This window comes from Nymphaea colorata, chromosome 12, assembly GCF_008831285.2.
Source record: "Nymphaea colorata isolate Beijing-Zhang1983 chromosome 12, ASM883128v2, whole genome shotgun sequence".
Taxonomy (NCBI): domain Eukaryota; kingdom Viridiplantae; phylum Streptophyta; class Magnoliopsida; order Nymphaeales; family Nymphaeaceae; genus Nymphaea; species Nymphaea colorata.
Window position 1 is genome coordinate 20,029,015 of NC_045149.1, and position 13,873 is coordinate 20,042,887.

The 13,873-nt window shown below is 35.9% G+C and overlaps 1 protein-coding gene across 2 annotated transcripts; it reads left to right on the plus strand.

The window, feature by feature from the left end:
- The first annotated feature begins 7,971 nt into the window (after nucleotides 1–7,971).
- On the plus strand, nucleotides 7,972–13,873 carry LOC116266292 (AT-hook motif nuclear-localized protein 10-like). 2 transcript variants are annotated; one of them, XM_031647441.2, is made up of 6 exons: nucleotides 7,972–8,125; nucleotides 8,968–9,883; nucleotides 9,970–10,022; nucleotides 12,002–12,133; nucleotides 12,836–12,997; nucleotides 13,217–13,873. In XM_031647441.2, the coding sequence occupies exons 2-6, from the start codon at nucleotides 9,469–9,471 to the stop codon at nucleotides 13,520–13,522; spliced, it is 1,068 nt and encodes a 355-aa protein (XP_031503301.1). In that variant the 5' UTR covers nucleotides 7,972–8,125; nucleotides 8,968–9,468; the 3' UTR covers nucleotides 13,523–13,873. The 2 variants fall into 2 exon arrangements, with proteins under 2 accessions (XP_031503301.1, XP_031503300.1); XM_031647440.2 differs by lacking the exon at nucleotides 7,972–8,125 and adding an exon at nucleotides 8,239–8,558.

Consider the following 13,873-nt stretch of genomic DNA (forward strand, 5'->3'; position numbering starts at 1 on the left):
ATGTCGCCGGGCCATCAATCGTTTACGTTAACATTATTTAGAAGCTCAGATTGAGAAACCATTGATGATTAATCGTGAATGTTACCTGCTGCAGGCGTCTGCCCATCCCCAGCTTGCCAAACCAAAGGAGAGCTTGCCAAAACTAAAGGAATAGATTATTGTTCTTCTGCTTTTACGTGGATACCTTACCCACGAACAAGTATTATGAGGTGAGGACCGGTGGTGGTCAAATTTCGTTTTGAAATCTTTCGCATCAATTCTTTGTGCTACAAAAGAGAGACCAATGATAGAGCTGGGCATTGGGCCGGGTACCCGGCTCGGGCCCAGAAAAACTGGCTTGAGTTGGCTCGATAATGTATCAGGCCGGCTCGGGTCGGCCCGACGGGGGCTCGATTTGGCCTGATAACAGATAAAAAAATATTTTTTATTTAACTAAAAATATATTTTTTTATTATTGAAAATATTTTTTATATTTAAAAAATAGTTTATATTAAAAAATATTTTTTATTATAACCAGGTCGGGCTCAGGCTCGGGTTTTTGGCATCGGGCCGGGCCGGCCTGATGCCCAGTTTTAACTACTGACACAGTTGAAGCGCAGTAGGACGGCACTTTGAGATACCAAAATAACGAAAGCTAGCCTTATACCTTAGAGTGACGAGAGGTTAGGCCGAAACTTAAGCTTTCAGTGGGTCCCACCCACTCACCCAAAAAAAAATGTATTAAAAATGGTAGGAATCCACCATGATATGCTCCAGTTTGATTTATTTAAGCTGTTGACATGAAGTCAGTTCACCAAAAATTGGCATGATTAATGCTTATGATAGAGCTATAGAAATATTAAATGTATTTTAAACTGAATTTCAGCAGATTACTTTTATCTGCCCACCCTAGGTAAACCTCCCTCATATACGTATATAAAATAATTTGGTATATTTTACCTGGCTTGTAGTCGATCATCTTCACTCCCACACATGCAGTGAAATATGTCTTTTCAAAATTATAGATTTTTTCGTTCTTCAAGTATTATACTTGCTATTTTACATGTGCATATTTTTCGTTAAGGACATAATTTTCAAGGCACAAAATAGTTTCCCAAATTTTAGTGTTGTTTTTCTATTTTTTTGTGAAAATTTATGTGATCATCACAATAAAGCACTGCAACTATTAAATATTAGAAAGCCTACTTAAAAACTAATCACAAGAGTCACATCTCCACAGTCATCTTTGCGCCCATGGAAAGAACAAAGTGAATCTAAACCTTAGGAAGCACATTTCAATTGTTTACATCTGTTATCTTTTTTGAATCGGCGAACCTTTCAGTTTGTGCCAAGAGATGTAACTTAGGTAGTAGTTTAGTAACAACGGCACTTAACATGAATGTGTCCCAAAGATTGAAGCAGATTCATAAAACAATAGTTCTAGCATCTGATGAATCTGTCTCAATCTCAATCTTTAGAGCATATTCATTGGATATTTATAAAGTATCTGCGCCAAACAACTCTTAAAAAGGATGGTTGACAACAAGAACACTATAAAGATTGTTCATATTCTACAAAACTATCTCAAAGATTGAGAAAGATTCACCAAACCTCAAACCTTCTTGCCCTTTTGGACATTCATGAAGTGTCCCAAAACCCCCAACAGGAGAGGACACCTCCCAAAAGGCTTTCTTGTCTCTTTTAACAAGTAGTAGTGATCATGGCCCAAGCACTTACCTCCATGGCTGCTCCTCTGCACCATCACTCTTTTGTCTTTTGAATAAATTTCCTTTTCTCTCTGATCTCCAACTCATTTTTCCATTAATTTTTTGCTACCATACTTCTTCTTTTCATCTTTTTTTTTTAAAATGGTAGTGGCCAACTTGTGCCTTAAATTACTAGAGAGCAACCTCTCTCTCTCTCTCTCTCTCTCTCTATATATATATATATATTGAAATCTTATCCTGTGGTCGCTTTCTTTGGATGCATACAAACAAAAGAGGAGACTGTAGTGTCCACATTCACTTGTTAGAGACCATTGTCAATTGTGGTGTCCTCATTTGTTTGTGGTGCATGCAATGTGGTGGAGCACGTGACCTCATCGGGGTTGAAATTTTTAAATGAGTAATTAAATTAATTGTTTAATTAAATTATGTTTTTCTGTAAGACACCGTTGCCTTGTTAAACTATATAAAAAATGTGCCCTTGTCGTGTTGCTCCTTTTATTTTTCACCGTTTGGATAAATTACCGTTTTACTTAAGTTAATTTTAAAATTAATCAAGTTCAAACCACATCAGATGAAAGAAAGAACCTCAAAATTAAAAAAAAAAAAGAACTCGATCAAGATTTCCCTTCTTTCCCTTTGCCCATCAGCGCTTAGTACCGGGCCTCCCAATGTTGTCAGCTAGTACACTTATACCAACCATCAGTAAAATGGGGCCGACACTATGTAATAGTCATATGTATACATATAACAACCAGTTGCCGGATGCACTCCGGCCATTGTCCATCCTGCTTCTCACACATGTAGTTTGCTGCTATTTGAGAGGTTGGAGTCATTTGAATTTACACATAAATGTAAGGTTAAGCATCGGGTCTCGTGGCCGCCAGGTACCAGGTACCTAGTACCCAACACGACTCGGGCCCGAACCCGAGAAAAAGGGACTCGGGTCGGCCCGACTCCTCCAGCCCAAGTGGGCCCGATAAACCCGATTCGTGTCGAATAATTTATTTATTAAATTTATTATTATTATTATATATATATATTTTTTATTTATAATATTTATTATAATTAGTTATATTTATATATTATTTTATATTAAAATATATTTTTAAATTTAATCAAACCGAACTCAGGTTTTCAGTTGAGCTGGGCCCAAGCCTGATTTTTGAATGTTGGGTTGACCTGGGCCCTGACTAGTTATGGTCATGGGGCCAGGCCGGCCAGATGCCCATGCTTACTTAAATGTTAAGTACATAAAAAAAAAAAAACAAACAAAAACAAGTGAATGAATATTAAATAACAAAAATATTTAATCACTTTTTTTTTGTAAAGCCGATACGAAGACCGGCTTTTGATGTGGGCTAGGGCTACTTGTTATGCCCAAGAAAAGACAAAGAAAATAAATGTATGAGTTAATATTAAATAACAAAAATAATTAACTACTTTTTTTTTTCTTTTTCACCCTCCTTATTTTAAACTTGTTTGCTTTGTTTTTCGAGAAAACATGTGAGCCTGAAACATCAAATATAAATAAACTAAAAATAAGAACAATTGCTGGCCAATCTTACAACTCTAAGCCAGCTGGAATAAAAATAAAAAAAAAAAGTTGAGAAATTATAAATACATCTTCGAAACTCCGCATTTATTGGCTGTTTTTATGGAGTTTGCTTAAAATTCACGGGATAGTTAAAAAAAAAAAAAAGCCCTTTCCCTCCCTCGTCCCTATGCTTTATTTTTTTTTTTTTGGTACTTGTGATCTACGTGATCTCCTTTCAATAATTCAATAATTTAAATATGTTACGCTCGAAATGTTTTTCAAAAAGCACGTTCAAACTTTTCAACCAGTAATCAATGTGAGATTCTTCCAATATAAATCTTGGAACAGTATATAGAAAAAACAAACAAATATTTACCAGTTTAAATACATTTAAGAAGATATAAAATTATAAGTTCAAAAAATGTGATTCAAAATTCAATGTCACGACTTTTCCAGTATTAACTATTAAATTGTGTCAGAATATATTTAATAAAGCATTAAATTGTCTCTTTAATCAATAAAAATAAGAGTAAAAAACAAAAAAATTGTTGTCCCCGTCAAACAAACAGCATATCGTCGTCCAAGATCAATTAGAGATGGACCAATAATAGCTTCTAGATACACGAGTGGACATTCGGGTCCGGTTGGTTCCCTTTGGTCGAGAAACCAAGCCCCGACCCGACTGGCAATCCGACCCTACCTTGACCATGATGAAGCAAAAGTGTGGTGGGTGTGAATGTGACAATAAATACTTTTTTTTGTGCTCCCCCTCTTACATGGTCCATCTGGCCAAACCTAACCCTCCAAAGCTTTACCCAACAGTAGTCAGGTGGGGGTGAATAATGAGTCGAGCTACTCGAACTTGAGTTTGTTAAAGCTCAGCTCGTGAAAGAGTTCGAGCTGAGTCATTTGCATACTCGAGTTCATGAGTCGACTCGTTCAAATGAACGAGTTGAGTTCGAGTTCAACACGTAACTGCCGAGTCGAGTTTGAGCTTTAATCGAGTTTGTTGAACTTTAAATATTCAAACAAGTTTATGAATTTGTCGAGCTTGAGCCCGAGTTCAACACGTAACCATGAATATCAGTTCCATTCAAACAAGTTTGTCGAATCTTAATTGAGTCGAGTTCGAGCCCAACACGTAATGATGAATATCAATTCTATTCAAACAGTTTGTCGAGCCTTAATCAAGTCGAGCTCAAACTCATCACGTAACTGCTGAGTTGGGCTCCAACTGCTTCTCGAGCTCAACTCGGCTTGTGTTCACCCCTACTTCCAGGTGTCAAAAAGGATTGAACATCACATCGAGTTCGGCTCGATTCCAATGAGTCAATGACACAAGCCCTAGTCATGGGTCGAGGGTCTCGAGTCATGCAGAATGAATGCACCGCCAAGCATCGACGCGGCTCATAGCCATGCATCATGCATGCATTCTTAGATATTTCATAATTTTTGGCAGAATGCATAGAAAACAAAATTGATCATAAATAGTTCTAAATGCATTGACAATCTAAAAAAATAACTAAAAAAAAACAAAAGTTATAATGGTAGGGGGATCAAACCCACCCTACATGTGCCTGTCCCAAATTGTTCTAAATTTTTTGGTCAAATCTTGAAGGAAATTTGGTCTTTGGCATGTGAAATCATTGGGCCCATTCTTGAAAACTGTAAACAAAACAGAAAATCTGGGGAAAAATCACATCATGAAATAAATTTGGACTCCCTTTTGCCCCCACCTAAAATAAAGGGAGCAAGAATACAATAATGGGTTGGAGGGAAAATGATGAAATGGATTGAATTCAAAAGGTTGAAAATTAAAAAGGAGAGAGAAAGAAAAAAAAAAAAAAGCCAAGTCAAAACCAGTGAACTGTAATCCCCAAAACAAAGGAATCAGCCAACAGTAACAAGCATAGTGAATTTTTTTTTAAAGAAAAATTTCCATGTTGGTCTTGTACTTGTGAGATATTGCCATATTAGTATAAGACTTATGACGTTTCACCTGCGACAGTTAAAAAGATCAATCACGCTGTCACTTTGCCGCATGTCTTATAGTGGTTGCGCCCTTTCACCATCACAAGTAAGTCTTGTATTTGTGAGATATTGCCATATTAATATAAGACTTATGACTTTTCACCTGCGACTGTTAAAATGGTGCAATCACGCTGTCGCTTTCTGCCGCATGTCTTACAGTGGTTGCGCCCTTTCACCATCACAAGTGAATGAGCATAACAAATAACATGCTCCGCTACCATACTGCTGCATTTTCTGAAAATAAATGAACTTATCTTGAAAATGGAAAATATATTTGCCGATCGCTATTTCATAATTACTTTTAATCAAAGTGAAATTGAAAAAAAAAATCTTGAAAACTAATACAATTGTATATGCATGGGATCTCCTCAACCAGAGTCTCACTTCACTTCACTTATTTAAGTATATAAGAACTAATCCAATACCTCAGTATAAAATTTGCCAAAGTCAATTAGAACTCTACTTATCTAATTAAAAGGCCAGTTCAAAACTTTTAAGTAAAAAAAAAAAGAGTAAACAATATATATATATATATATATATATATATATACATTCATGAGACTATTTGATCTTATTATAATAGATAGTTGAGAGAAAAAACAATGAAAAAAATGCATGAATTGGTACTATATAATAGAAGTTGTCGTCATATTTGTATCCTTATTTTTCTCTTAATTATCCATCATAAATCAAACAACTCTCAAGAGTGAACTGTGTGACTCTAAACACTCAGGATCACCAACCATACATTTATTAAAATCTAACGTTTCATGAACCTAACCATTTGCTTGAAGCACATTCAAAGAAGACTGCATTCAAAAAAAAAAAAAAAACGCTGTGTTGTTTGTACCAAATGCTTTATTATGTGCTAAACCATAGAGAATATCTTGGTTATTGATTGCACATGGTTGGTTGGGAGAAAAAGATAAATAGAGTTTATTAAATATATTATTTGCAATACAACATTATCAATTATGTCATGTAGAGTGACTTGATTTGGAACATATATTAAACCCATTGTTTTTTAGCTGAAATTTTTTATTCATAAAAAAAATTAGCAGCTGTCATATCAATACTTCCATGAACGCAATTTGAGTTAAAAAATTATATTAAATTAGTGTTTTTTAAAAGATTTTCAACAACGACTCGGATCCCAAGCTCAAGTGGCCAGAGACATACGGGAACCGTAAAGCTGATCGCCGGATCTGAAAATTTGGGTCGGATCTGATCAATTTGGTCCTTCAAGCTCGCTCCAAACACTGGCCTTCCAAATAAACCGTGAGTGTACACGAGGTGAACTGAAAGGAGTCCAAATCTGCTCTATAACGGCCAAAATCCAGATCTGCTCAATCCAACTCAAAATCCGAGTCCTAATGCCTTCAAACCTCGCATTTCAAACCATGAGATCCGGATTCGTGTCTCACCCTGATTAGTTTAAATCAATTCATGTCACCCTCTGCCCATTTAAGTGTGTTCAGTTTGTCCCTTATTGCGTCTTCTATCGTTTCAAGCTTCTTTCTATAAATCTAATCACTTAAATAAATGCCAAATTTCAAAAATTTTCACGTCCAAATTAGATTTCGCCAGCTAAACATTAAATTTTATAAAACTTAATTAGAAATTTAATTTGTATGATTTCTCTAACCAGCTTTATTTTTCTTCTTCCTCAACTATCCTAAAAAAAATCCATAACCAAAATAATTTTTTTTATTGATCATGCACCAAAGGAATCGTACCTACTAATCTTTTTCCCTTCTCTCTTTATATTTTGTTTAAGTGAATTATTGTCGCTTATAGTACACAGAAATAGTGTATATGAGAATCAAATTGACATTGAACTTTCAAAGAGAGACATTGGCATGAAGAGAGAGAGAGAAATAAATAAATAAATAAATAAATATATATATATATATATATATATATATATATATATATATATATATATATATATATATATATATATATATATATATATATACATTTGATCAAACCAACTATGTTGTGTCCTTCAAACTCTATAAAAAGAGAGATATATATATGTAAAGAGAGAGAAAGAGAAAGATTGACATAAAGAGAGAGAGAAATATATATATATATATATATATATATATATATATATATATATATATATATATATATATATATATATATATAAAAGGAAGAGAGACATTGGCATGAAGAGAGAGAGAGAGAGAGAAATATGTACCTAACTTAAGCAAAAAAATAATGAGAGAGAGATAAATATATATATATAAAAGGAAGACGTTGGCATGAAGAGAGAGAGAGAGAGAAATATGTACCTAACTTGGGGAAGAAAATAATGAAGATGAGAAGAAAAAAGATAGGCATTCAAAACTGGGAGGGAAAGGACAAGGAAACGAAATTTAAAAAAAGGAGACAAAAATTATTAAAGAATGGAAACGCAAATGGGAAAAACCAAAAGGGTTGGGGGCAAAAAAAAAAAAAAAGAAAGCAAAAAAGGCAGTCCTTGAAAAAGATAACGTGAAACGGAAAAGGAAGCGATGAGGAAAATAAATAAAGTATTAATTATCGCCTGTTCCATAAATAATAAAAATTTCACGTGCCACTTCAAAAGCAAGAAAATAAATAATTATTATTTACCGATAAAACCAAAGGTAGGAGCGTTCTTTACGCTTTATCGCGGAATTTAAACGTTTCTTTATTCCGATTTTTAACATATTGGTAGAAGCGTAATTTCCTTTCCTTCAATAAAAAAATAAGTTTCAAAATAAACCAGAAATAAAAAAAGCAGAAAACCACCCCCTAAAACCCTAAATCTCCGAGTGTTAAACCCTAAATCTCGGCTGTTCCTTCTCGATTTTTCGCTGCCAAGGTATGATGCTCGCTTCTTACATCCCTATTTCTCCGCTTTTTTTTCTTTTTTTTTTTTGAAACTTGCTTTGTTGCCAATTATTTTTTCCCCCATTTTTGATTTTCACCTTTTGTTTTCACTCACTGGTAAAACGATAGATTTGCCTGGAAATAATCTTCCCTTGTTTGAATTTTTTTTGGAAATTTGATCTAGTAGTGGAGAAGAGAAATTTGGTTTTCCCTTGGTTTTATGGAGTTTTTCAGTTCCTTAGTCTTCTTTCCGATTTGATTCATGTCTTTTTTTCTCATACGCCACAGTGAATCTCGAACAGTGGCACAAGGGAGGAGGAAAATGGTTTTTGTATGCTGTAACTTTTGTTCGGGGAAAACATTTTCTGTTGATTCTCCTGGTGCCGAAGGTTTTTTTCTTATGTTTCTCGTGAAGTTGCCAAGTGGTGAGCTTCATTGATGCATTATTTAGCATTTTTTGTGTCGTAATACTCGTTTTTTCCCCTCCGTGTAAAATTTTTCTTACATTATTGTGAAGCCACGAAGTTAGCGGGCTCCGTTGATGCAATATTTTCCATTTCGCAGCAATATGACTCGCTTTTTTCTGTTTTCTGTTTCGCATTTTATGAGATCAGTTAAATCGGGTTTGTAGGCAATTTTATGTTTTGTTTGTTGTCATGGTAATAATTTAATAAGAACAGTTTTACTTACCAAGTTTTTCCTTTCTTGTTAGTTTTTCGGTGGCTTCCTGAAGTTCATTTTGAAGTTTTAGTTTCAGTTTTTATCTTTTTTTTGGGTGTGTGTGATTTTGTGTTGCCTTGTAACGTCCCTTCTTCTGTTTTTGTGATTCCACAGGTGATGGAGGTGCTGGTTTTGCATAATTTTTAGGATTTTTTTCACTTGTGTTTTGCTTGAAAAAGATGGTGTTGAGTTGAAGTTATGTTGTTAGAGGCTGGGATTGTGGCTTCCAAGTAGAGAAAATCCTCGAACGCTTGGGGGGACTCGTAGCACCAACTCTGGCCTTCCTCTTCATGTGCTTTTTGGTTTCCTCTAGTATGATTTAGTCCACATATTTGGCCTTCTCTTTTCATCTGTTCTTGAAAAGACATCAACTCCCTGGAAAGAAAAGAGAAAAGTGGGGAAGGAATAGGGGTATCATCAGTTATTTGAAGAGTTGCTTTCAGATTTTCATTTTTAATAGGCTCTTGGAAGGGTAGTCTGTTATGTGAGCATTGTAGTTGAAGTAAGCTTTTGTTTTTCTTTGTTTAGTTGGAAACACGAGAGAAGGATTTAGTTGTCTATTTACTGAAAAGATCACTGAAGTATTAGATCAAGTCGTGGTTTTTGTTTGCATTCATGGAAGATAGAGAATCAACCAGGGTGGCATCTTCTGAAGCCCCTGTCGTGATGATCAGCTCAGATAATTATGGTTCTAGCTTCCAGAACAGTTCGATTGTTCCACCATCTCAAGGTGGAGCAGTGCAACAGGCACGTGGTCCATTTAGTCCAGTAGTTGCATCTGTATCTAAACCATCTGAGTCTGTTTCTCCTTATCATGGAGATTCCTCAGCTACAATGATGTCACATGGAACTGGCCTGAGTGATCCAATTAAGAAGAAAAGAGGTAGGCCTAGGAAATACGGTCCAGATGGCACTATGGCACTAGCTTTATCTCCACTATCATCCATTCCAAGTTATTCCACACCATCATTCAAGCGGAATAGAGGGCGGCCACGAGGTTCAGGAAAAAAGCAACAATTAGAAGCTCTAGGTGAGACACTGTTTTAGTAATTTATGTTGATCTTTTCACATGGTTCACCTTTTAAATCTTATTCTTCTTGGATTGCTGGATGGCAGGTTCTGCAGGAATGGGTTTCACTCCTCATGTGATCACTGTCAAAGCAGGGGAGGTAGGACTTTGAAGTTGGAATGATCTATGACTTCACCTTTGCTGTCTTTCATGTTATAAAGTATAAATATGTTTGGATTTTTTGTTTTATTTTACTCCACTTATTGCAAATGTAGAAGTGTTGGGTAAGCATTGGCTATATCCTGGCCTTCTTTTAGCTTTCCTTTTCAGAAACCTGACCTGAATTGTAATTCTTTGTAGTCTGTACTCTTTACAAAATTTTGATGCCTTATTGCTAGTCTACACGCTCTTGCACCATGTAGATGTTTTTACCCTGCATTGATACCCTGCATTGATATTGCTCAATATTAGAACGTTTAAGCTACTAAGTTGATAAACGAATGGATCTGGAAATCTGTTCTATTAAGTAACTAAAAGTTGGAGAATTACAAACTTTTATATTTTGATTTAGTGGAAATGGGGATGTGACTCCAATTAACTCAATATTTGTCTATAGTACATAACAAATTTGGGCCTCTTACTCAGTTGCCACAAGTATCTCATTGTCAAGCTTCCTTCTTGGTGGAGTGGAATAAACTGAATAGAAATAATTATGAAATTTCCAAAACAATCTTCCAATAATAAAAAATTATCATGCTAAGTATAGTGATTTTTTTTACTTGATATACATAAAATTAGTTGAAACTGAGAAGTTACAGACTTTTAAAACTAACATAATTGAAAAGTCCCAAATTTGGTTATTTTTTCAGTAAGATTGAAGTGAACAAAAGGAGGCGGCATCTCGTTACTTGTTGTCATTGTCTTTATCTTGGCGGGATTGAATTTCTTGTGTTAATTGAGATACATTAAGAGCAGTGGCAGAGCCAAATTGTTTTCTTAAGGGGGGGCAAAAAGAAAATTTCACATGGGGTCTTGTATTTTTTAAAAATATATACAGGGGCCAAGTTAAATTTTTTAAAAGTATTAAAAGGTAAAATTTTGTTTTTACAAATCTAAAGGTGGGGTCCATGCCCCTGCCAGCCCCAAGAGGGAATTTTGCTGTGACTCAAGAACTTTTTACAAGGGTAACTGGGTTTTAGTGGTCTTTCGTTTAGAGTATTTGGAGTTTGGACTCAAGTTTTCACAGAAACAAAGAATGGTCCACTTGGTAAAACCTGAAATTCTTGGTACATTAGTCGGTTACTAGAGAATTGTCGATTGCAAATTTTACTTAGCCAGGGATGCTAGGTAACTGAGTCAGAATAGACATTCTGACCGGCATTCTTTGGTTCTTTTTCTTTATGCTCTAAATAAAGATAATGAAAGAACATACCGTTCTTTCATTTTATCAAGAGTAAGCTATTTTTGGTTTTTTGTTGTGCATGATCTTAAACATTAAAACTCGTTCCCTTCATGTTGCATTTCATTTTACCATTTTGGCGCATGCTTGTGAAATATGTTGACTGACATAGTGTTGGGAATCAAGTGTAAGACTTTTTACTTGTAGTTTTTTTTGGAGCAAATGATTTTTGGGTGCTGTCCATGATATGTCTTGTGCTTTGTGTGGAGCTTTTGCCAACCTCTGATATGGATATTAGCTCTTCAACTGAGTGCTCTGTGATGGTTCTTTTTTGATCTGTCATATTAAATTGCATGAAAAGATGATGGTGGCTTCAGAAAATGAAAATAAACCGAGACTGCGTAGTTTGGTGGCTCCCTGGATATGGTGCAGTATTGTGCTACCATGTAGCATTGTGGGCATTCAATGAAAAATTAACCAGTGAAAATATTCTTCTATTACAATGTCTTGAACAATTTACAATGGTCCATCACATATTTGGTCTTTTACCATTTAAATTTCCTTTTTTTACATGCAGCAGCTGTCTCCCAAAAGTTTTTTTTTTTTCCCTTCATGAGTTCACATATCATGATATCAATCTACTCTAATCATCTCATATGCAGCTATAGGGTGTTGATTGTTGCCTCATTTCGAACATAATGTTCATGGAGTATGCTTATCATGCATTTTTCTGTTTCTAGGATGTGGCTTCAAGAATTATGTCCTTCTCACAGCAAGGCCCTCGTGCAGTCTGTATCATGTCAGCAAATGGTGCCATCTCTAACGTGACTCTTCGTCAACCAGCCACTTCAGGGGGAACGGTGACCTATGAGGTTTGTGCAAATACAGCAGTGTAGTTGGTTGATTATATTTTCTGGATTGCATAGGAACTAAGTTGATACTATGCAGTCCTTGAGAAATTTTATATGCAAGCTGTTATATTGTCTTTGTATATATTGCTACTATTCATTGAAATTCATGAATTTGTACAAGAATTAATTGCTTGGAACATTTGAATACTAATGTGGCCTGAACTGGTCCATGAAGTGATGATTTGAAGGATGGATGTACAATATGCAACTTCTTAATTTATCATGCTTGTTTGTCTCTTGGAAAAGTGAAAAGTTGTCTCGTACAGAATTATGTGGTAGTGTTGGTTTTCTGTGATGGGTCTCTAAATAACCGTCCTTGGATGTTTACCATCAAAATATCTGCCCACTTGACCAGGGGGTTAGACTTAGATCTTAAGTCGAAGTAGGTTAAGAGTATAATGCCCAGTGTTCTTGGATGAGGTGGTTGTTTATTTCCGATACATTCTCATGTCATTTGCTACAAGCTATTATGCATGGCATTTTTATGCATGATTAGGAGACAAGTGACACAAAAGGATTGGGATGCATTCAGGCAGGAAGAGGATGGGTTACATAGGCATTCATATTGTATACGATTCATCATTTTGTGTTAGTGATGTGTCCTTTTCTTTTGCTCAGTAATGAGATCGTATGCATGACACATAATTCACTATGCTCATGCAGGGCCGTTTTGAGATCATCTCTTTGTCAGGCTCCTTCTTGCTTACTGAGACTGGGGGTACTCGCAGCAGGACTGGTGGGTTAAGTGTTTCATTGGCAGGACCAGACGGCCGTGTTATGGGTGGTGGAGTGGCTGGCTTGCTAATGGCAGCTACACCAATCCAGGTTCATTCTGTTGCGTCTGAAACTACGTTTCAAGCCTTAGTTTGATTTTCTAATTTTATTAGTCTTAGTGGAGCTGTTGATCTTTGTCCAAATGGCTACTTGGTTGATGACTCAAAATATGCTTGACAGTTGTTCTTTTCATTCCATTTTCGGAAATTGTTAGTTCTCTATCGAAAAGTAATTCTTTTATGCGGCTCTGAAATTTGGAAAATTCACCAGGTAGTTGTGGCAAGTTTCATTACTGAAGAAAAGAAGCCCCGGCCAAGGCCACAGCCGCTCAACCATGTCCCTTCATCTTCTACACCACAAATGCCTAATGTAGGCCCACCAGCAGCAGCTAGTCCACCATCAAGAGGGACAATGAGTGAATCATCTGGGGGTAATGGCAGCCCACCTAATCAGAGCATCAGCACAGGTAACAATTCGAGCCAACCAGTTCCAGCGGTGCCTTCTTATGCGGCCACAGGTTGGCCAGGATCTCAGGCAGCCAGTGATCACAGGCAGCCGCATGAAGGCAATATGTGATGATATGCCAAACAGTAATTCTTCAGACATCAAGAGTTTCTGATTGATCATGATAGATTCTTAGTACATTTTAGAGAGTGGTTCAGGAAGCTGACGGGGTAGTTTCTGTAGTGCGTGAGATGGATAGGGACTACGGAAGGAACTATTCCATCACCAAACACTGTCATAATTTTTTTCTCTTTTTTTTCCCACTACTTTAACCCGTTTAACTTTCTACTTGTTGCTCCCTATAATAGTCTAGAGGCATTTTCCTCTTTAGGGTCCTCCTCTTTATTGTAATTTTATGTTTGGATTGTCTCATTGTATCACTTTATTGAGAGATCAAATTTGTGTGATTTTGATTTCTAGTCA